The 25,277-nt window shown below is 30.6% G+C and overlaps 2 protein-coding genes across 2 annotated transcripts; both read right to left on the reverse strand.

Moving 5' to 3' along the window:
* Nucleotides 1-141: 141 nt before the first annotated feature.
* Nucleotides 142-8,040, reverse strand: PRK (phosphoribulokinase). Its single transcript, XM_028249675.2, has 5 exons — nt 5,747-8,040; nt 2,019-2,103; nt 1,776-1,860; nt 1,438-1,682; nt 142-616 (listed from the first exon to the last, which is right to left on the reverse strand). Exons 1-5 carry the CDS (start codon nt 6,286-6,288, stop codon nt 365-367), a joined length of 1,209 nt encoding a protein of 402 aa, XP_028105476.1. The 5' UTR covers nt 6,289-8,040; the 3' UTR covers nt 142-364.
* A 156-nt stretch (nt 8,041-8,196) lies between these two features.
* SCAMP5 (SCAMP family protein) lies at nt 8,197-15,719 on the reverse strand. Its single transcript, XM_082901939.1, has 12 exons — nt 15,391-15,719; nt 13,622-13,729; nt 13,477-13,539; nt 13,201-13,234; nt 12,965-13,087; nt 11,738-11,800; nt 11,542-11,635; nt 10,490-10,535; nt 10,339-10,406; nt 9,148-9,196; nt 8,872-8,937; nt 8,197-8,585 (listed from the first exon to the last, which is right to left on the reverse strand). The coding sequence occupies exons 1-12, from the start codon at nt 15,445-15,447 to the stop codon at nt 8,553-8,555; spliced, it is 804 nt and encodes a 267-aa protein (XP_082758065.1). The 5' UTR covers nt 15,448-15,719; the 3' UTR covers nt 8,197-8,552.
* Between the last annotated feature and the right edge of the window lie 9,558 nt (nt 15,720-25,277).

The raw sequence follows: 25,277 nt of genomic DNA on the forward strand, positions 1-25,277 counted from the left end.
TACTAAATGTTGCCAAGTAATCTTATAGAATTATGAACACATTTAGTCACATTGGTTTTGATTTTTGAATATGATTAGCGGTTTCATGTTTGTAGCATAAGGTTTTCCTAATTGAACCAAACCGAACTGTGCACACCCCTATCTTCTGAACTCAATTTTATTTCTTCTTTTGCTTCTATATATTACAAATCTCCACAAAGTTCCAATTATAAATAAACAAATGGAGTGTTTCTCATTCTTATGAGTATATCCTAACACTCAACTAGAAACATCAGAGGGAGGGGAATCTGAAGGAAAATGCTGATTGGGGAGAGGGATAATTTGAGATGAGTGTGGTGCCTTGGCTTAATATATAAGACTCTCTTTAGGCTTTTGTGGCTTCCAATGGAGCTGCAGCCCGATTGGCTACGATTTGCTCGTACAGGTCTCTGATCTTCAAGCCGACTATGGTTTGGAAGAGACCAGTTCCATTGCTGCTGCCGGGAAAATCGGAGTGCTTCAACATTTGTTGGGTAATTTCACCATAGAACTTGGTAGAGATGTTACTGAGATGGCTCTCAACATAAATGAGTTCATCTAATCTGTCAAATTGACCATCCATCTCCAGGACAGAGACCTAAGAGAAACAAATGAAACAAAGAAAGACTATAAACATCACATTAAATGAAACAAATGAATGGTATGGATGTAGTATAAAATAGCACAATGTTATTTTAGCGTAGCATATACTGCTAAAGTGAGTGTTTTTATGTTACAGTATGCTATTTTAATACTACTACACCTAAATACTAAATACCACACTAGAGATGCTCATGTTCTAAGTTGAGGTTATATAGTGGATGATAGGGGAAAAACTATGTTCCCTGAAAATGAAGTGCATTGTGTGGATTCAAACTTCTTATGGTGTTGGTCACCTTCAAAATAAATCTAATTCACACGTCATTTTTAGGTTAAATTTCATAATACTTCTGTATACCTAGTTTGTTGGATGACTAAGATGCTATTGAAATGTGTCCCACATCGCTTGGGGTTGCCCCATCGGTGCTAGTTATAAGACTCTAGTTTTCCTCTTCTTAATACCTGGGTTTTAAGAAGAAGTATGGCCTGGACTTTTTAATTAATGCATGGTGTGAGTTTTTGAAGCTTGAGATAGGATTGTAAAACACACTAAGCAACTCGAGCTTAACACATTTAAAGCTTGTAAGTTTTCAAGTCAAACTTGTCAAACTCGAACAAGCTTCAACTTGCTTAACTTGATTGTACGTACTATGAAAAATCAAGCTACTTGAGCTTGACTCGATTAAAGCTTTGCTCAAGATCAGCTCAAAAACTAAATAAGTTAAATTTGAACACATTTTGAAATTTATTAAGTTTTCAAGCCAAATTGAAACTACTTATTACTCGGCTCATTTACAGGCCTAGGTTGAGATTGCATACCTCATGACCAAAGTAAGCGTCGGGACCATAGGAAAACTTGATGCCAGGGTAGGAGCAAGTGAGTTTCCTCCCACAGGGTATCCATGAGATGGTGGAGCCTTCGTCAAAAAGGTAGACTGGGCTGAAAAACTTCACACCTTCTTTCATTATCAACCTCACTCTCAAAACCTTCCCTTCATTATCATCTGGAATGAGTTGGGTTGGCAACACTTCTATCACTGCATCTGCATATTGCTTCTGTGGATCTACACCATAAAGAAAGCAGACACGAAGAACATGTGCATGAGAGAGAGAGAGTCTACTGTGTAACAGGAAAACATGTATACTCATCTACTTGCCAATGTAGGCATCAAAATCTGGCTTTCGGGCTTCGATACTTGCTTTGATGCTCTCAAGACTGTGTCCTCTCTCAGCCATGTCCCTCTGCATTCTTCAAACACAAAATTAGATCACAATAATTGAAGGACACACCATAGTCAATTACTTTCCAAAAAATGTCTTAGCATTGGATTCACCAATGCTAGGAATATAGAAATAAAACACAAAACAAATTCATTTTGATTAGAAAGGGCGGCATTCACCTGAATTTTCCAGGCGAATTTAACCTCGTTGCTGATGTCCAAGTAGATGCTAAAGTCCAAGAGGTCCCTTACACGTTCGTCATACCTACACGTATATGCAAAATTTTTATTTCTTGTTAAACCGGCTTAGGATATCTTGATTATATCACCTCCATCACCAAAATAATAATGCTATAAATCTAAAAAAATTATAAAAAAGTTTTCGAACTGCAATATGACAACACTGCATTCATCCTAATAAAGTGTGAGTCTCGTCCAAAGTTAATTGAATGCTACTAGCCCTTCCATCAACCATAAGAACCATCCCCAAACCTATTTCTTGGAGGGTTTTTATTTATTTATTTTAAGTGTTCCTTTTTCCTTTTTGTCTTTTTTAATCGAGCCTCTAAATTTACCCTACCATGTGAAAGCAGGCCATCAGATAGGCTAGGCCCTTATGGTGTCCTATTGGCTTCCAAATCACCATGAACTGGAAATTGTATTTTATATATCAAAATATTATCCTCTAAAAGACAGTACCTCAAAAAAATATTTAAAATTTTTAATATGGGGATCAAATTTATTTTAAATGTAACTTATATTACACTTTAAGGTATCGTTTGGGAACAGGTTATTCTAATAATTTTTTAATTTTTTGGCCAAATATGGGATAAAAAAAAATTAGTATATTTGGAATGACTTTTTAATTTTTTACGAAAAGATGTGTAAAAAGTAGAGCAAAAATGAAATCTTTGACTTTTTGATATATGTTATAGATTTTTTTAGTAATTTTTTTACTTTTAAACTTAAAGTGTTGCATGCCAAACGAAACCTAAGTCTACATTTTAGTAATTTTTTGAGAACAAATTATTTTACTAAGTTTTTATGAAAAGATATGTTAAAAAATAGAGAGAGTAATGTAATAATTTATAATAATTTTTTAATTAAAATATGTAATCACCAAACCAGACTGCTCAAGATAGTCTTTTAATAAACATAACTTTTTTCTTTGGCCTCTTTTTGGCAAAAGATTAAGGAGTTATTTGGGATGTCCTAAAAAAGTGTACTTTTTGACTTTTTATGAAAAATAAGTTGAGTATGAAGTGATGTGGTAGCGAGGTGATGTGACTTAAATAGGATGATGTAACTTAAATAAGATAGTAACTTTTTGACTTTTTAACTTTTTTTGAAGATGTCCAATCAAATCTAAAAGTCAATTTTAACCTTTTTTTAGATCACATTATTTCTCTATATTTTTACATATTTTTTCAAACAAATAAAAAGCCAAAAACTTATATTTTAATCTACTGTCCAAAACAACCCTTTATATTGGGTTCGTAGGGACCCACCACGGGTCCCGTTTTGATAATCTGAACCGTTCAATGTGTAGAACTTATCGAGTACTATATGTCTGTAAAAAATCACGTTGATCGGATATCGATAGCTATGTGAACAAAACAATTTTTTATCAACCGTCAATTTTTTCACCGTCCATTTTTTTTATACAAAACTGATTTGATCACATAGCTATCGATATCCAATCAACGTGATTTTATATAGGCATGTAGTACTCGACGAGTTCTACACATTGAACGGTTCAGATTTTCAAAACGGGACCCGTAGTGGACCCCCACGAGTCCAACAATACGATCCAGTCTGATCCCGAACTGAACAGAAGCTGAACCCTAAAAAAGTTACGATGACATAATATTGATTGAGAAGGTAAGTGACATGGCGTGCTGCTATTCGCTGAAACAAAAAAAATAAAAAATAAAATTTTTTTTTTGGGGCCAATCAGGGTCTACACGCACGACCCACAGTGACCCCCACTGGGGGGTCTTAGGCATTTTTCATATAAATAATGCAGGTATATATAATATCAACCGTGCTAAAGGCCTCGAAAGGGGGGTGCGAATTTGCCTCGAAAAGATGTTTTGTTTTGTTTTTTTTTTGGTTTTGTTTTATGTTGGTTTGGTTTTGTTTTGTTTTGTTTTAAAGGGTTTTTATGTGTATCCTAAAACTTAATAATAATAAAAAAATCAAACCAATACATCCCAACAAATAAAATAAAATTTTAAAAAAAACCAACATAGCTCAACAAATAGAAAAAAAAGAAAAAAAAAAACAGTTGGGTTAGACTGATTGAGTGATAAAATTGACTGATCAGTTAGACTGCTGGTTAAAATTTGTTAATTCCATATAATTTTGTACAAGTCTTTACTATATTTTTATTTCAAATCAGAAAGACTCGGAAGAAATAAAAACTTAAATCTTAAATCCTAAACTCTAAACCCACCCCTACACATAATCATCCTAAAAAATAAAAATAAAAAATTACAACAGCCCAACAAATAAATAAATAAATAAAAACAACCAAACTAACACAACCCAACTCATATAGTTTTGTACGAGTCTTTACTTTATTTTTATTTCAAATTAGAAAGACTCGGATAAAATAAAAACCTAAATCTTAAATCCTAAGCTTTAAACCCACTCCTACACATAACCATCCTTTAAAAAAAAAAAAAAAAAAAAAAAAAAAAAAAAAAAAAAAAAAAATTACGATAGCTTAACAAATAAATAAATAAATAAAAACAATCAAACTAACACAACCCAACAAATAAATAAAAATAAAAATAAAAACAACCAAACCAACACAGTTTCAAAGAAAAAAAAAAAAAAAACTTTTTCGAGCCACGCTCGAGGCCTCAAATTCGAGGCCTCAATCTTTTTCCATATAATGGCCCTGTTTGGTAGAGCTTATTTCTAGCTTATTTCAGCTTTTAGCTTAATTTAAGTTATTTTGATGTGTTTGGTTCAGCTTAATAATACAGCTTATAGCTTTTTGTAAGTCAAAAATCAACTTAATCTTTGAGTGGGGGAGGCAAAGCTTAATTTATAAGTCAAAAATCAGCTTATATTCACAGTTATAAGCTATAAGGTGTTAGACTATAAGTTATAATCACTTTCCCACAGCTCTACCAAACGGGCCAATATATTGAAGCGTCCAAAAGTCTACTCTTGAGAAGGTACATAATACATACATATATATATATATATATATATAATTCTTACAAAATATACAAATAGCCTCAGAAAATTTGAAAATAAATTTGAGCCCAAAGCATGACAAAAGGCCCAAGAAGAAAAAAAAAGTCAGGACAAGACAATCGAATTTCCTCAGCCATACGATAGTAGGTTAATATCTTCCTATCCTCACAAAATTGTTTAGACTTTTATTAATCCCTGCACTAGCAAGGCACAAAAGCTTAATAATATAAATTATAATGAATAAATAAAAAATCAACGAAGTAACTAAATAATTTTATAGAATTTGTTATCCATTGCTATAAGTTCAAACAATTCTTAGAGAATATTATATAGCCACACATTTGATAAGAATTTCTTTTAAAAACCATAGTTGCTACACTATCCATCAATAAGAAAACTCAGTTCATTGAATTTGTTTTAGAAAAATAGATGAATATTTAATGAAAAATAAATAGTTCAATGGTTCAAAGACTCCCCAAAATCTAATTTCATTCAAGTATCTTCCGATCAATCTAGAGATCATTTTGAATTCCATTAGTAATGAGGGTTCGGAATATCAGAATCAGAGAGATTCACAGCTAAAAGAAAGAAAGAATTCTTTGGGTCCCCACTTTCAATAAACAGAATGAACAGAGATAGAATTTTTAAAAGATGAAATCAAAGAAGAGAAAGGGAATTTCAGGACATAAGAAACTCACATTGGGTGCAACCCTTCAATGACAAGGATCTTAGGAGGCTTGATGAGCTCAGGAGGGTCAAGAAGACCAGTGACATGATTATAAATAGGCTTATCAACAGCAACACCATCCTTGATAGCCTTAACTTGCTCATACATGAGATCAAAGTCATTGGCTCTAGGGTCAAGTGCAGTGACCCCCTTCTCTTTCCTACCAGTCCTATCAAGTGAGTGATAATCATCCAAACAAATCACAGTGGTCATGTCACTGAGGAGTGTGTTGGAGTCTGGATTCCCACCCTTTGGTGGCTCAGCAGCCCCTCCAAACACATTTGTCATCCTCCTCATGAAGGTGCTCTTCCCACAACCTGAGTCAGCTGCCAAACCTATCACCACTGTCTTTTCCTGAGCTGAGCATGTTATGGTGGTGCTTGTACTCTCTCTCCTGCTGTTTTGCTTGCTTGTTCTGTAGAAAACTATCTGTTTCTGGTGAAATCCCAAGTGGGTTTTTGTGGGTGCTGAGACTGAGCAAGTGGAGTAGAGGGATTGGATGCAGGCTGCCATTTTCTCTCTCTTAGTTTGAGATGGTTTGGAGAGAGATAGAGAGAGAGAGGACCTTAGCTAGTTTTGGGAGGTGACATGAAATGGGTTTTGGTTAGTTTTTTCGAAGGAGAAGGTTGAGAACAGAAAAATGAAGAAGAGGGGGTATGTGGTTAGAGAAACAGATTGGCAGTTTTGAAGGATAGGAAAGAGTTTGATTTGATGAAGGAAGGCTGATGTGGCAATATGGGTTTCTGTGACTACCCCTTGCTTTGGACAAATTTGTAGGTGATTTTAAGGTGGGAGGGAGAGGGACATGGATGGGTGTAAATCAGTGGGCTAGGGGTACAATTGTCGACTTCTTTAAAACAAAATATGTTTTCTTTTTTATTGTGGGGAAAAAAGGGGGGGATGTAATTGTTGATGAGGTGATGGTGTTTGTGATAAACATAGGTATGGAGAAGCTTGGTGGTGATTTGTTGCAGCTTGGATATTTGGCATGCCACTTGGCAGCAATAGAGTGGGTAATTGAAGATGAGGGAGGAAGGGTGTGGAGTGGAGGAGGAAGGAGGCATGGTCCTTATGTCAGCCAATTCAACTTTGGACACTATTTTGAACGATTTTGAGTGAGGTCTAACCTCAATATCATATCATTAAGGATTATTTAGGGATGATAAATTAGGAGATACACCATTGTTGTTAAATCAATGAGTTCTATAATATGTTCAAACTTTGTTTGTTTGTCGTTGGAGTAGATCTGAAACAAATTTTAATTAGATTAAGATTTATTTATTTGTATATTGCATACAATAGAGTTCAGCCAAATATATAACTATTCAAATTTGATTTAAAATTTTAACAAAGTTCAGAATATGTTTAAATTTAATGAATCAATTTAAAATGAACTAATCAAATTGAAGTAATTTTGGTTCATTTCACAACCCTATCCAAAAGTGATGGACAAGAAATGGAACATAAGAGACTACAAATTAAAGTATCATTTTTGACTTTTTACAAAAAGATTGTGTAAAAAAAATAGAAATAATATCACCCAAATAAGTACACTTATCTAAATAAATGCATTTATATAGGTTATGCCAAATAGGACCTAAGTATTGCTTTTCCTTTTTAATTTTAATATTTTATTATTATTATTTGATAGAGCAAATTAAAGAGGTGCTCAGAAAACCAAACAGCCGTTAAAACAGCTCATGAACCTGGTTTTCATGTTAGTTGTTAGATACCCAACTAGGAAAAGTCAAATTTCCAAAACCACCAATGTTTATAAAATGTAGTAGTAAGCCAGTACATGGTATTGAAAAGTGATCAAATTTTATAGTAGTGTTCAGTTCAAATCAATATTATATAGAACGCTGTCAACCACATTCTTATAAACAAAAATATGCCCCTAAATGCCACATTGTTATTTATGCCAAACCAATATATAAGTTAATCTGTCACATTCAACCAAAAGACAAGTATTTTAAACTTGCAAAAGAGTCTAGGCACTTCCAGTTCCAAAAGACAAGTATTTTTAACTTGCAAAAGAGTCTAGGCACTTCCAGTTCCAAAAGACAAGTATTTTAAACTTGCAAAAGAGTCTAGGCACTTCCAGTTGTAGGCAGTCAACAGAATTGCATTGTAATTAGTTAGCAGATGCTAGGGCATGGATGGCATTGTAGAGGATCATTTATGTTTTCATGTTTTCAGAAACACAAATAATGAAGAAAAAAAAAATGCATGTTGTGTTCATATAATTTAAATGGACAACTTGTCACCGTCATTGTTTCAAATGAATTGTTTCCGAGTATATTCAGATTCGATCCAACCTGGCCCGGAAATTTAACCGGATATTAGATGCTGTTAGGGCTGACAGAATGAAATTGCAAAAAAACCTTGTTTGATATGATGAAGGCTCGGGATACAGGATGATTGGACGATCAATTGTGGTCTACTCAAAACCATAAATATGTATTGAAAGAAAGCAGCAGCTATAGTAGCCAAGCATGATCCGATCACTAAAACATGAGAAGTAAGAACATACAAGGTTCTTCAATGGCTGGAAAAAGGGAGAGAATAACCTATAGAATATAGAACCCCCCCCCCCCCCCCCCCCCCCCAAAAAAAAAAAAAAAAAAACAACATATTGCATGTATGTCAACCAGTCTCTCAAAACTCAAATCAACTATTTCACTGATGAAAAGGGAGGGAAGGAAGAATATACTGAGGAGCTCGACAAAACAGTAACACAAAACATCCGAATGGAAACCACAACCCAGATTCGTGCATCACTTGTTACCTCGGAAGTACATATAGATTTTCTGCACAACAAAGAACCAACCATAGAGAGTTGAAGTGATTAAACAAGAACAACAAATACATCTGAAGCACTTAAAAGTGGAAACATACATACATCAATCCATTCAGTATTTAATTTTACTATTTATGGTTAGACAAATTGTGCAGTCAAATGGATAGGAAAAAACGAATACAAGGAAAATAAACAACAACAATCGATAGAGAGAAGAATTGAGAGAAGAACCCAAAGAGCTGAGGTTTAAAAGTTTAAAAAAAAAAAAAATGAAAATCAGTTTCTTTGTTGCTAACCTGAAGTACCCACAAGCTTAAAAGTGTCTCCAAGCAAAACAAGGCAAATCCAATTAAGTAGAAAATCTGTAAGAAAACAAAGACATTAGCTGTACCCATAATGAAACAAGTTAATAATAATATAAAACAAAAACAAAAAGAACAAAAAACAAAAAACATGCATGACGTTAATTTCTCATACCATCTAAAGCATCCTAAACACAAAAATAAACAAAATCAAACTGATGCTTGGATATTAAGATACATGAATAAAGGAAGGCAAATTATTCAACTTACCCCCACCAACACATGATCAGAGAAGACTGATATTGCTGCAAGAATGCCCCTGAGGAAACAAGAGAGAAAAGATAATTACAAGATCAAAGTTAAGGATAAACTACGAAACCACAAAAACTAAAGCTGCAGAGATCAGTATGATTCTTATGAAATCCTCATATAAAACTTGCCACTATATAAGCCCAACCAACGGAAAAGTTGTTCTCTAATGCGGAGTCAATGTAGAAGGCATATAATATTTCAGGAGGAAAAAAAATGCACGATAATTCTCTCCCTAGGGGCTAGTGAAAAAAGCAAGAATGCCACATCTCAATTGATGAACCGCATAAGTCGGCTTCAAAGCTCGACCACCATCTCTGAAGTCTGAAGTACCATGCCACTTTGTTAAAGAACCCAAAATCACTGAAGATTCAAGTGTCAAGGGAGGAGGAACAATTTATGCCAATTGAGTCTTGGCCCTTATCACATTAGGGGGGACCCTGAAGTACGTTAAGCACAATGTACAATGGAAAAGGTCAAAAGCACTTTAATGTGGTAAAAAAGCAATAAATATTACTATGCTAGAAACTTCCTATATTGGATCACGCTCAAGCATAGAACCTTGCCTCTTTAACCTTCAATAAAGGTGGTTCTCCAAACTGTCTGGTGAGTTTGCAATTCTATGAACCCCACACTACCTTTTTTTTTTTTTTGAACAAACCCCGCACTACCTTGACAAATGCAAAACCTTAAGTTTATTACATATTATTTTAGCTAAAATTTAGTTCATGATGCAAGGGATGAAGAAATATATGATTTTAAATATACCAAAGTTGGAACTAGAATATAATTACTTTATTCTTTTAGAAATTTAACATATAGGGACCATCAGATAGCTATCTCATCCATCAAATTCTTTGTTTATTAAAACAACAAATACACCATGATGTGATAACCTGTTAAGCATGAATCATTAAAGAGTCAAGAAGAAAAACAGAAACAGTCCTATAGATAATGTGAAATATTATGCAGGAAACAATGCCACTATTGCCTGCTAAAACCCCCAACAAAAATCTCATAATAGATTCATAGGACCACTAAACAAGAGAATACAATGTTGATTGTCCGCCTCATCAAAAATAAGTTCCTTAAACTAAAACACACAAAAAAGAAGAAGAAGAAGAGTGAGATTTAAAATTAATAAGAACTTACGTCAATGACTCTCCATGAAAGATGATAGGAGGAGCAATAGCAGCAAATATGCAAAAACAAATGTGGAGCTGCAAATTCCAGTACCATTAAAAACAAGGAAACATAAGACAAGAAGAAGCAGGAAATGTCACAGTGCATGAACCATACTCACCAAGTAGAACAGGAAAAACCAACCAAACTTCAATGCACTGTCCGTCCTGCGATTTGGAAGCAAAGATAATCACATGCTACAATTACCAGCACTCTTTTCAGAACTTTCAAGCTATGACCACAAATTCTTTCCAATTCAGATATTTAAAATTCATTCAATAAGTTAAACAGCATATATGCTTTTGATATCAACGGTTTAAAAGGTGTTATTGAGGCTTGCCTTGAGACAAAGGCTAACCCAAAATGCATTGAGGCTTTGATTTTTAGGTGGGAATCTCCAAAGGCTAGCACATCACAGTATGAGGTGTGCACGATGACTTTTGTGTATAAGCAAATGAGGATTATGCAAATAGAGAGCATAACTTGCTAAACTTAGTCTGATACATAGTTTAAACATTAAATATATATATATATATTAAAAAAGAGCCTCTTTTGTAATAATATTACCTGGGAAAAAACAAAGAAATAACCAATCAAGAAAAACACAAAGTTAAGGATCAAGTGGAAAGCTTGATAATTTAGGTTAATAATGTTGATTTCACATTTGATGAGGGCAATCTTCCTTCCCTACTGTGAAATTTTTTATGCCTTGAAAAGAAAAGTATTTACACCTTTATATTTACTATTTAAAATATTTTATTTTATTTATTAAATAAAATTTTAAAATTTTCTATGCTTTTACAGTACAGATCTGCAGCAAAACAACAAAATTTTCAATGAAAATACTTCGATTATATTCATTCTATTGTCTTCCCTTATTGCAAAGGCATTGTCAAAAATAATTATTTGCATAAACATAAGTACAAAGTTTGTGCCTCAACTTATCAATACACCAAAAGATTGTTTCCTCTTATACAGTAAAGTTTATTGGTGGTCATATAAGAGACCTAGGATTGAATCCTGCCAGGTTGAAGGGATTATGGGGCATGGGGAGGGCTATTGACGTCCCCCCCCCCCCCCCGGGAAAAAAGTGTACATGAATTTTGAAATTTCCCACAGATGGCACGGGATGAAATTGGGAAATGAAAAGCCAAAACAAGAACAGCTGAATACCTCATTGCGCGGTAAAGTGGCCTATACCATAGGACATATGAAAGAGGGCATCCAAGTAGAGCATAGATTGTTGCCAGGAAAAATATTTTTACACCTGGAAATAGTGAACCACGTCAGAAGTTCTATATTGCAGCCTGTCAACAGTTTTATGCATATGCCCAAAGTATGGAAGAAAAGAAAATATTAGAAACCTTACCTCCACCTCTAATCCAACAAACTATCACAGCAATAACATTAAATACAAGGCAAAGAACTATGCCTGCAATGGCAAGTGGGGTAAAGGGGAAAAAAAATATCAGTGAAACAGGCTAAGTTATATATAAAAGAAATGCAGATCAATTGAAGTCTTCTTACCAACATTATATCAGAAAGACACTATAAATGAAAAAAAGGAGGAAAAAAATTTACTCTTGTATCATCCAATTTCGAATATTAACCTTGCAAGACTTCTTTCTGGTGGTGGTCATGATGGCGGGAGTGGTGTAGGAATAAGTAGGCCTGTTCAAAAATCCGTTCAAACCGGTAATCCGGACCGAACCAAACCGAATCGTACGGTTTGGTTCGGTTCTATTAAGAATTGGTTCGGTTTCGGATTAAGAAATATGAAAACTGTAAAAACGGTTCGGTTAATGGATTTTATGAAAAAACCCGCGGTTCAAACCGAACCGAATTTTAAAAGATATATATATATATAATATCAAGTTTTATTTTTATTAATTGGTTTTTTATAATTTTAATGATATTAGGATGGTATAGATATGTAACATTAAGTAATGCCTTAATATTATTAGTTTTTATCATAAGTTAAATGTAATTGGTTTGAGTAATTATTTTGTTAATATTAACAATTTATTCTTGTAAATAGAAATTTTTGGAACCGTAAACCAAACCGAAACCGAACCGTTTTTTCGGTTTGGTTCTGGTCCGATTTTACAAGTGTAACGGTCTAGTCTGGTTCTCAAAATCACAGAACCGTTAGAATCGGTTCGGTTCTTGGATTTTCTCAGAACCGAACCAATCTGGACCGTGTACACCCCTAGGAATAAGCAGAGTAAAAAGTCACTTTAGTTGTCATGAAACTATCCTCTATATTTAAACTCAACTAAAACATATAAATCATGCTGGACGATCAGCACTTCATTGATATTCAGGCAGTCAATGAAGTAAAAAAACAGTAATTTGATCATGAGTATTCATATATCAAAAACTCATCTATGAAAAATGAACAGGAGATGAGGATTAATTTTTGCTTTATTTTATTATTTCATTCATTTGGCAGCCCAGAGGCAGGGAGGGGGTGTTTCTTAAAGAAAGCAACTAGCTAAGACAGCAGTATTGCCAGAATATGGTGATCAAACTCAGAAGTCAACACATAGGAGGAATAAGGAAAATGCTCCAATCAGAAAAATGAAGCCATCCATACCTAACCAACTTGCAAAAGCCAAATACTGCAACTTCTGAGCATGAACAGGAATTTCATTGCCTATATCATGATGAATAATTGGGAAACATGGAGGCCAGTTTTTATCATCTGACGGGACACCAGCTGAAAATGCAATATTAGAAGAAATAAATTAGAAAAATATCATTATCCAGGAAAAGCATATAAAACTATTCTCAAAGCAATATATACATATTGGCCTTCATCTCATGGCTTACCACTGGAAACAGTATCTTCCCTTCGTTTAATTTCCTGAAAAATATAGCATGCATCAGTACTATTGAAAACAAGTATATAAATATCTTAAAAAGTGTACACAATCAATATATATATTGAGATAATGGCAACATCTAAAGAAGTCATCATCAAATCATGAAGAACTCTGGTTGTTATTTTGAAGGCAGTCAAATAAGTAATTTACAAATAAGAAAATACAAACAGATTTATGAGGTACATTTGCAAGTATATTCTCAATAATAAAATGCAAAACTAACACGTTCTCTCCTTTTTAGATCTGCTTCCCAAGCTGCAAGTTCCTTCTCCTTTTTCTTAGGATCCTGCCATATCACACCACATGATATACAACTCAGTGCTCCCAATACTATGAAACAATATAAATTCAAACTGTAAATTGATTACATTCATTGAATCCAACGGTATATCAACAGTTGCATCATGTTTTTGGCCGAAACCCAATGTTTGAGCAACCATTTGAGGAATGCGTGACTTTGGAGCAGCACTGCCATTCTGCATACAAAGGACAATTTGGATGGCTTGATGATCAATATGAATAATGAAAACAGGCAAAAAAAATATATAAAAACACAAATCCAAAATTGCATGATGCAACTTGTAGTCATAAAAACAACGAGAATTAGAGTATATACATATATCAGCTTAGTAAATAATGCATCAACTGGTACTTGCAGTGGCAACAAAGAACTTAGTTTTGTACTGTTCATACAATAACTTAGTACATTTATCACTGTGAATTTAAAATAAATAAAAAAATACAATTCAACTAAATACACTTCCCACGTCATATTTCAATATAAACTAACACAAATAAACTAAAAATAAATCAAAACTCACAAACAAAAGACAAAATATCCTCAACATCTAAGAAGCATGGACACGGACACGTGACACGACACGAATACGACACGGACACGCCGACACGTTAATTTTAAAAAAATGCAGGACACGACACGTGGAGGACACGCATGAAATATATAATTTTATATATTTATTATATGTTATATATATGAATATATCATTCAAAGATAATAAAAAATGCAATATAGCACTATTTCCTATAAATTTATATGGTTTTTGTTTTATTATTGTATCTTAAGTTGTTTTGTTCAAACTTATAATTAGTTTTACATATTTATAATCAATAGACACATGTGTTTAAACAATTGACACGTGTGTCTTCCAAGTGTCCAAAGAGTATCCAGGTCTTTAAAAATATTTAAAAAATAGGACACGTTTTGAAGAGTATCGGACACGTGTCCTAAGAGTGTCCAAAGAGTGTCGGTGTCCGACACGGATACGACACGGATACGTCACCTTCTTAGAAGTGTCCGTGCTTCTTAGCTCAACATCTATCACTTTGATAAATTTCTCAGTATCACTACCAATACCAAATGATCATTCCACAAACACAAATCACATCAAAAAAGTCTTCAAATTTTCTCATTATCAAAATGATTGGCAAATACCTATCTACTACCATTTCACATCGTATTACCAAACCATGGTTCTCGCTACACTACTGTTTCCCGCTTCTAATTCCCTTTTGAGCAGATGTGTAGCAAACTTTAACACGTAATAATCTTATGATTGAGGTGCTCCACATAATCTCATACTGAATTTCTTATAATTATAATTTTAATTGCACCTTCCAAAAACGAGTGCATCTGAGCACACGCATAGGACACAAGTTTCACAGCAAATTTGCACCAACACCAAGATCATCTCATTTACACTGCTGTATACGTATTATACACAAAATTCATGTACAACAATTCGATGCGAAATTGAATCAATCAATCGCATATAAATGCAAAACATTCCTTTTCATTAGATCTACACACTACAAAGTCCAGAACCGACAAGCAAAACGAGCAACTCTATAATTTCAAAAGTCCGTAGTCAATTTCTCTATGAAAAAAATCAAATAGTCAACCACATTCTGACCACTGCGACCAGTCCCAAAATTTCAAAAGCTCTCTCTCAGATCTAGAACCACTAAACAAAACAAAATGCCAGTAAAACACAGCAAGTTCATCCAATCAACAATTTCAAAAACACAAAAAAAAAGAGGAAAAAAAAATCAACAAAAGCGATATTACAAAGCAATGAGGTGGCTAGATCTACAACGACGAGTACAGATGTGGATTTACCGAAAATGGATTGACTTGTTCTTCGTCAAAAGGATTTGGATCGTTCCGGCTATTCATGGCTTGTTGTTGTTGTTGTTGTTCTTGAGATCAAAGCAACAATTTAGCAGGAAAATGTTGTGGAGAGGGTTAGAATGAAAAAGTTGAGAGAGAAAGTGTGTTTGTTGAGTAGGGAAAGCATTTTTTCTACTACTATACTACTACTATTTGCTTCACTTTCGAATCTGCTTGTGTGCAACGCCGACGCGGGATTTGCCGACTCCAATGAAAAATCGGGAGTTTTGTATTTGCCCCTTGTAGAGTGTTAAATTTGCAGGACATACCCGTCCAAACGGTGTGTATTATATACAGAAAAATGATATAATTTTATACCTTTTTAAATTATAATTCAAAAAATATGTTAATTACCTAAATGTCCCAATAAAAATATTATAATCAAATATAACCCGAGACATAATTAAAAAATTTATAAATCATAATTAAAGAAAATAATTGTAACTCAAAAAAATAATCAGCTTGCTTGGTTGTGTTTTTTCAAAAATACTTTTTAGAAAATTATACTTTCTTATTTTTCATATTTTTTTGTTTTTACTAAATTTTTTTAATATTTTAAGCAATTTTTTTTACTTTTTAGACATACCTAACATAAATATACTTAAAAAGTAAAAAAATTGTAAAAAAAACTTTTTAAAAATTCACTAAATACCAAAAATATAAAAAAAAAAAACCAGAATTAGTACATTTTTTATATTTTTATGTATTTATTAAAATTTTAAAATATTTTTTCATAAATTTTTTACTTTTTAGATACCTAGTGCCTCTAAAAAAGTAAAAATAATATTTAAAATTTTAAAAATATTCACTAAAAATAAAAAAATATGAAAATCCAAAAATTGAGTTTTCAAAAAATTTAATTCAAAAAATTCAAACCAAACACACTGATATAATTAGAGTTGCATATTGAACCCACCATTTTTACGAGTGTCTATGTCAATTTTTTTTTAAATTTATGAGTGACGTGCTTGGATAAAATAATTATAATATATACCCATTTAAAAATGATGGAAAATGAGTGGGAGTACTAATTAGTGCTCCCACTAATGATGTGGCAATAGGTCCCACCATGAATAATTTGATGTTTTGGTCTTGGTGTTATATTTTTTTTCTTTTTTTATTGAGTGACATGTGATTAGTGGTCTTTTTAGAGTTCTAAAACTAAGTGGTCTCTATCATTGTTGAAAAATGATATATCGTATCGACAATGCTAGGTAGCTCAAATTTTTGTGGCTCAAATGGCTCAAATCTGTGAAAACGACGTCGTTTTGACAGATTTTGAGTGTAAAACGACGTCGTTTTGACAGATTTGAGCCATTTGAGCCACAAAAATTTGAGCTACCAAACATTTTCCATATCCTATATATCTTTAGTTGTATTATAATATTATTTTAATTATATTTCATATTATATTTAATTATAATATATATTTTTTTAATTATAACTTAAAAAATTAAATAATATCATTTGTTTTTCTCGGTGGATGATGCTCACCCGTTAACGGGTGCACGATAGTGTTTCCCTCTGGCAAGGCGGTTGGGTTCGTGCAAAGGGGTTTTTATCATCTACGCACCAGGTTTTAACTTTTGAAGAGTTGGTTTGTCGAATGACCCACGCCAATGTGATTGTGAGGTGAGCAGTGTCTGTGGCAGTAATTGATTGGTGTTCAAGTTGTTGGGAGGTGTGGACTGCGACACATCGAATGAAACTTACTTCTTCCTTTGCTGCCATGGCACGCATCATCATTTTGAATTCCGAATAATTATGAAAAATTATTTAATAATTTTGGAATAATACGTGATCATACTCCAAATTAATTATCAATTACTTAGCTTTATATTATTTTCTCATCCCAAACATAAAATCGTGAGTTTCTATTTGTTTCTATCAATCAAAACCTTATAGAATATCATGTGTTTTTATTTCGAAAATACTAAGAGTTGGTTTGGGATGTTCTAAAAAAGTGTACTTTTTGACTTATTGACTTATATGAGTTGGGTTTGGGTTGTGTTTGATGTGATGTGTTAGAGAGGTGATGTGATTTAAATGATATGATGTGACTTAAATAGGATAGTGACTTTTTGACTTTTTATATTATTTAGTCATGCCAAACTTGGCCTAAATAATCACCTAATAATGATAAACTTTTGTATGTCATATTTTTGGCATGTAATATTGTATAATGTTACATGCATCAATTAGTATATCTATATCTATACCATATATTAAGCAAAATGTGGTTTTTAACCTCAAGGCCTGTGGGAGCTCCAATCTCCTAATCCTAATTTTCTAATTTTTTGATTTTAAAAAAAAAATCTCAGCATTTATTGACTTCTCCCAACCCACAATCTCTATTGACTTCTCTCATAATTATTGCAACACCTTTTTCAATTTCTCCCATACACTATGGTTACACACAAAAATAAAAATAAAAATATAAGAATTTAGCTATAGATCTCAAAAAGATATAACATCTAAATTTGAATTATGATTTAATAACATAATTATGTATTTTTTTTATGTATATCTATCAAAATTTTAAATCACTTAATAAGACAAATTAATCAATTTTTCAAAATTATTGATTTTTAATTTACAAAATAGATTAAAAAAAACTATTGACTGATTTATTTATTTAATAACAAAAATATTTCATAATCTCTCCATCCTAATCTCTCTCACAAATTTTCAAAAAAAAAAAAATGCATTCATTTTCTCTTCCCCAAAAAATCAGATAATATTTTTTATTAAAGTTGTAGATATCTACCTATATTTTATATATTATATTATAACATAACAAAAAAAACTATAAAACGAAAAAAAATAAATCAATAAAACTCACATATCTAACTCACATCATAACTTACCTAAATAATAATAATTAAAAAAAAATTGAAACCATAGATAAATTAAATTTTAAAAAAAAAGATACCCACAACTCCATCTTAAATAAATTGAAAAAAAATGCCCGAATAGAAACCACACAAAAATAAAAATAAAAATAAAAAGATATATATATCTATCTATCTATCTATATATATATTAAGAAAAATGGGATTTCTAATCCCCCAAGTCTTGTGGGAGCTCCAATATCCCAATCTAAATTTCCTGATTTTTTATTTTTTTAAAAAAAAACCTTAGTATTTATTAATTTCTCCCAACCCCCAAGTATAAAAAAAATTCTTTGAAAAGTCAAACACATACGAATTCCTTGAAAAGTCTCAACACATACAATTATTATCCATCATAATAACACTTTAATACATTAAGAACAATCATAAAAAAAAATTATTTGAAAAGTCCAACACATATGAATTTCTTGAAAGTCCAACACATATGATTATTATCAAAATATTAAACTTTAATATAATATAAAAAAAAGACATTTAAAAAAAAAACATTTAAAAATCACAATTCACATATATAGAAATAATTGTGAAGTACATATGAATTCCTTGAAAAATCCAACACATGATTATTATCTTTCATAATAACATTTTAATGCATTACGAACAAGTATGAAAAAAATTCCTTGAAAAGTCCATCACATATGAATGCCTTGAAAAGTCCAATGCATATGGTTAGTATTAAAATATTAAATTTTAATATAGTATAAAAAAAGAAAAAAAAAAGACAAAGTGGTGAAACATAATCTATACTATATATTAAGCAAAAGAAAGTTTTTAACCCTCAAGACCTGTGTGAGTTTCAATATCCCAATCTGAATTTTCTAAATTTTTTATTTAAAAAAAAAAAACTCAGCATTTATTGATTTGGTCTAAATGTCTTAATCAGCATTTATTAACTTTTTTTCAATCCACATGTCTTTCCACATGCCTGCATTTATTGATTTGGTCAAATCTCCTGATCAGCATTTAAAATCCCCTCATACAAATAATTATAGATATAATCCGTGTATAGTTACTGCAGCACCATTTTCAACTTCTCTCATACACTATGGTTAGTGATAAGATTGTTAAATTATTTTTATAAAAAATCTTTAAAAACATAATTTATATATTAAAAAAAATCTAAAACAAATATAAATATTTATAATTATCTCGTGCATAGCACGGGTGATAGGCTACTTATATATTAAGTAAAATGAGGTTTTTAACCCCCAAGGCTTGTGGAAGTTTCAATATGCCAATCCCAATTTTCTAATTTTTTGTTTTTAAAAAAAAAAATTTAACCTCAGTATTTATTAACTTGGCTCAACCCATAAGACTTTTTGACTTCTCTCATAATTACTGCAGTACCTTTTACAAAACAAATAATTTACATATTAAAAAAAATTTAAAACAAATATAAATATCTATATCTATATCTATATCTATCTATTTATTTATATCTATCTCTAACTCACAAGTTTTGTGGGAGTTCTAATATCTGAACTTTAATTTCTTAATTTTTTTGATTTTTTTGAAAAAAAAAAATTAACACTTATTAAATTCTTCCAAGCCTTTTTAAGTTCTTCAATACACATGCTATTTTTAACTTTTCACATACTTATTGCAAGCAGTGAGTCTCCTTTTTGTTTTCTCCTTCTTGACTTCTCACTTCTACACTTTCAACTTTAGTGATCACGTATGCAAACAGTAAGTCTTCTTTTTGTTTTCTCCTTCTTGACTTTTCCTTTTGTTTACTGTTTTAATATTGTAGTTAGATAGCGCATAAAAATATTTGTGATTGAAGTTAGTTAAAAAATCAAATTATAATTTTTTGATTATAATTAGTTGAATAATTCTTTTTTTTTTAAAATGTGATTGTAGTTAGTTTAATAGTTCTTTTTTTTCATTTATTTATTTTATTATGTGAAAAATGTGATGTGATTGTAGTTTAGTTTAATAATTCTTTATTTTCATTTATTTATTTTATTATGTGAAAATTGTGATGTGATTGTAGTTTGTTCAATGGTTCTTTTTTTTAATATGATTGCTGTAACTAGTTAAATTGTTTTTTTTAATGTTATTTAATTTTTTTATTTACTATTTTAATTTTATTTTTGATTTTTTAATATGATTGAAGTAAAATAAATATAAACCCTCACAAAGAGAAAAATGTAATTATAATTATTATAATTTTTTTATTATAATTAGTTGAATGATTTTTATTTTTTTTTTACTGTGATTGTAGTTAGTTTAATAGTTATTTTTTTCATTTATTTATTTTATTATGTGAAAAATGTGATGTGATTGTAGTTTGTTCAATGACTCTTTTTTTTAATATGATTGTTGTAGTTAGTTCAATTTTTTTTATGTTATTTAATCTTTTTATTTACTATTTTAAATTTAATTTTTAATATGATTGAAGCTAGATAAACATAAACACTCACAAAGAAAAAAATGTGATTGTAGTTAGTTCAATAGTTTTTTTTTTAATGTGATTGTAGTTAGTTAATTGTTCTTTTTTTCATTTATTCATTTTTGTGTAAATTATATTGACACCCCCTGAGGTTTATATTTATTACTGTTCCCCCCCTCACATTTTGAAAATTACATCCCTTCTCTGAGGTTTAAAGTTTCATTACAGATTGCCCACTGAGGTTTAAAGTTTTATAATAGTTCCCCCCTCACCACAATGATCATCATACATAAAATTAGATTAACAAGGGGTTAGTGTAATTTCCCAAATGTGATGGAGAAAACTATAATAAACATAAACCTCAGGAGGTGTTAGTGTAATTTACCCTTTATTTTTTTTATTATGGAAAAAATGTGATGTAATTGTAGTTTGTTCAATGGTTCTTTTTTTTAATGTGATTTAATATTTTATTTACTGTTTTAATGGTTTTTCTTTTACAATTATTTATGAAAAAAATATGATTAAAGTTAGATAGCATAAAAATATTTGTGATTTGATTTGATTTGATTTTTTCTGATTTGATTTTTAAAGTATCAATTATTAATAATGATTAGATTGTATTTTGAAAAAAAAAATTGTAATTGATTTTTTTAACTCACTGTGTTTTTTAAAAAATGTCACTAATTGTTTCAGCGACAGTTTTAAAATTTTATCCATACTATATATTAAGCAAAATAGGATTTTTAACCCCCAAGGCCTGTGGGAGCTTCAATATCCCAATCTGAATTTTCTAAATTTTTTATTTTAAAAAAAAAATATCATTTATTGATTTGGTTAAAATCCCCTTATCAGCATTTATTAACTTTTTTTTAATCCACATGTCTTTGTACATGCCTGCATTTATTGATTTGGTCGAAATTTCCTGATCAGTATTTAAAATCCCCTCATACAAATAATCATAGATATAATCTGTATATAATTATTATAGTATCCTTTTCAACTTTCTCTCATACATTATAGTTAGTGATAAGATTGTTAAATTATTTTTATAAAAAATCTTAAAAAAAATAATTTATATATTAAAAAAATCTAAAACAAATATAAATATCTATAATTATCCCGTGCATAGCACGGGTGATAGGCTAGTTAATTAGTACACCAATTGATAATGTGGCATAATTTAAGAGATTTTTAGTATTTGTAATATAATTAATGAGTGGGGTCAATAATAATGTTATAACTAGTGTTGATATACTAATTAATGCATATAGTACTACCGTGTAATATTACTTTATCAATAGAAGTGATGGTATTTATTTAAAGAATTGAGAAGTCCTTACAAATTTAAAAAGTTAATATATTATTTTAATATTTTCATATTTTATACATTTTTTTTTTGTAAAGAATTATTTTAAAATATTTTATTTTTTTATCACATGTTTTAATTAAAAAAATGCTAAAAAAAGTCACTTCTTAAATAAACCTTGGTATAGTATATAAATATAGGCATTATAATCTTAGAATAATTATTTAAAGTTAGATTTACCATGTTTTTGTGTGCCAATTTAAAGGTGGAGGCTAAGAGTATCTCCAAGTTTTATTTTTTTTCTATTAAATTTAAATAAAAGCTTGATTTAATAACGATCGTTCCAATGAAGAATTTTAAATTTTTATCAAATTACCAATTGACAGGGAGGATGACCGAGAGGATGTCTGACCAGTGTAAATTGCAAAGAAGCAGATGTCTGGAGGGTGACCAGCCGGTCATCTAGTGCTCTGCACTAATGATTATTTACAATAATTTGATGAAAGGCTCTAGACATCCTTAATTGGATGAAAAGTTTAAGACATTCTCAATTTGATACCAAACTAATGAAACAATTAGAGCACAATTTTCATTAATCTTTTATCAAATTTAAATTTCATAAAACCTCTGATGAAGAGTTGGAGACGCTCTAAATGGTTAGATAGTAATTAAGGTTTATTTTGGCAACATAAAAAATAAGTAATTTATTAGCTCATTTATATCACTTTACTTTTATATTTTTTTATACTTTTTTTTTATAATAAGTAAAAAAATTAAAAAATAAGTCATTTCTAAATTAACCCTAAATTATGAACGGATTGACATATGATCCTTTGGTATTTTCAATCTATTTAATGATTTTTACAATTAACCTTGTTGCCCTAAATTGTCATTGGATTGACATACATCCTTTGGTGTTTCGAATTTATTTAATAATTTTTATAATTGAGGTTTGATTTGGGTATAACTTATTTTTATAATTTTTTTAATTATTACAAAAAGATGTATAAAAAAATTGACAGATGATATGACCTAAATAAGCCAATTTGTTAATATTTTATTATTATTATTATTATTATTTTTTTTTTTGTGTTGATAAAACAAGCTTAATTTTTTTGATTTTTAAAATAAAAAATATAAATTCAAGCATGTAAAATCCAAACGCCTATCAAACAACTGTGTTGATGTTGTTGTTTTACCTCAATTAGAAATACTTAAAACATTAATTGTTAATCAAAAACCAATATCAAGGAGAATTATTAGATTTCCGGGTATTTGTAATTCATTTAATGGGTGAAAATCAGTAATAATGTCATAAGGCATGTTGATACACTAGTTAGTATACCAATTGGTGCAAGTAGCACCACCTTTTTGAATGAATAATGTTATATATATGTACCAATTGATATACTAATTAGTGTACTAATAGATGATATGACATAATTTTAAAGGTTTTGGGTATTTGTAATTCATTTAATGGGTGAGGTCAGTAATAGTGTCATAAAGCATGTTGGTATACTAGTTAGTATATCAATTGGTACAAGATCCACGCACTAAATTACTTTGTCCATAAGACATGTATTTGCGTAATGACCAAATTACCCATGCATATATAAAGGTTGTTTCCATATCAAAACCCTAAGGTGTGTTTGATTTGTATTTTGAGATAAATTTTCAAAATACAATTTTGGGAGAGAGTTTAAACCTTTTTTTAGTTTGTTTTGTTGTATATTTTGAAAATAATTATGAAGTTTGGGAGTTTTGAATGATTTAATATTTTGTTATAGTTGAGTGGATGCGTGTGAGAGAAAAAGTGATTGAGAATGACAGATGAGAGAGAAAAAGTTATTGAATGATGTATAGGAGACATAAAGTGATTTTTTAAAAAAAATCAAAAAAATTGAACTAAACAAAATTTTTAAAAAAATTTCCAAAATTTGTATCTAGAGATACAAACCAAATAAGCCTTAGTATATCAAAACCAATGCCTCTCTCTGTCTCTTTTTTCTTCATTACCACCACTTTTTTTCCCTCCCTTCCTACCACTCCACCACTGCCATTTCTCTATTCCCTCTACTCTCACTCTTTCTCTCTTTCTTCCTCACTTTTTCTCTCACTAACCACCCAACCGAGATCTCGTCATTGTCGTGGATGGTAGCGTTTTTTTGACACTCACCTAGAGGTCCTCGCCAAGGTTCACCGTGAAGTGGCTGCAATTTGGTCACTGGAATCAAACACTCCAATCTCCGCCGATTATTGAAGGAAATGAAGTACATTGAGGCGGTGGTACGTGAGATCATGAGAATGCGTGCTCTAGCGACTCTCGTATCTCACATTGATTGTTCATAAATGAGAGGGAAGCGGATCGCAATTAGGGGGTTTGATTTGAACAAGTTGCCGCTGGTGATAAGGAGGAGGAATCTAGGGAGAACTCTCTCAACTCTCTTATCTGTGGTGTCAAATCAGAAAAATCCTAACCGATCTAACACCGTCGTAGTGCCAATCTTTTTTTTTTGTATATGAAGATGTTGATGATTAATTGTATGATGATGACAATTTTTCATTTTTTTTAAAATTTTTTTGTTGATGTTTTTGTTTTTGTTGTTGTTGTTTTTGCTGACGAAACATAAATTTTGTTTTTGTTTTTGTGTTTAATAGATAAGGATGAGAGAAAAAGAAAGATTTGAATAGAGAGAGAAAAAAAATTAGAATATATAGGGTTTGGTTTGGATTGCAACAAATAGGTATTAGTTTGGCTTTATATTTCAACAGATAAAGAGGTGTAAAAATTCAATAGATAGATAAAAAAGAAGTGGAGAGAGGAACATATAAAAGAAATAGAAGTTTGAAAATGATGTGAATTTGAATAGATAGAGAAAATAGTCTATAAAAATTCAACAGATAAAAAAAATTAACATATAGGTTAAAAAAATTAATAGATAAAAAAATATTTAAATAGATAGTTAAAAATTTTGAACAAATGGGAAATTTAAACAGATGGACACAAAAATTTGAACAAATAAACAAAAAAATTGAATAGATATAAATTTGAACAGATAGAAAAAAAAATTGAACAAATAGATATAAATTTGAACATATAGTTAAATAGATAAAAAAAATCTAACAGATAAATTAAGGGGTAAAATTGGAAACAAAATGTCTTCGTAGAATAACAAAAGGATTTCTCACCAAATTTTTTCATACAAGGTAGACTTCTCACTAATAA

The sequence above is a fragment of the Camellia sinensis genome, chromosome 13 (genome assembly GCF_055761805.1).
Source record: "Camellia sinensis isolate YWXY chromosome 13, ASM5576180v1, whole genome shotgun sequence".
Taxonomy (NCBI): domain Eukaryota; kingdom Viridiplantae; phylum Streptophyta; class Magnoliopsida; order Ericales; family Theaceae; genus Camellia; species Camellia sinensis.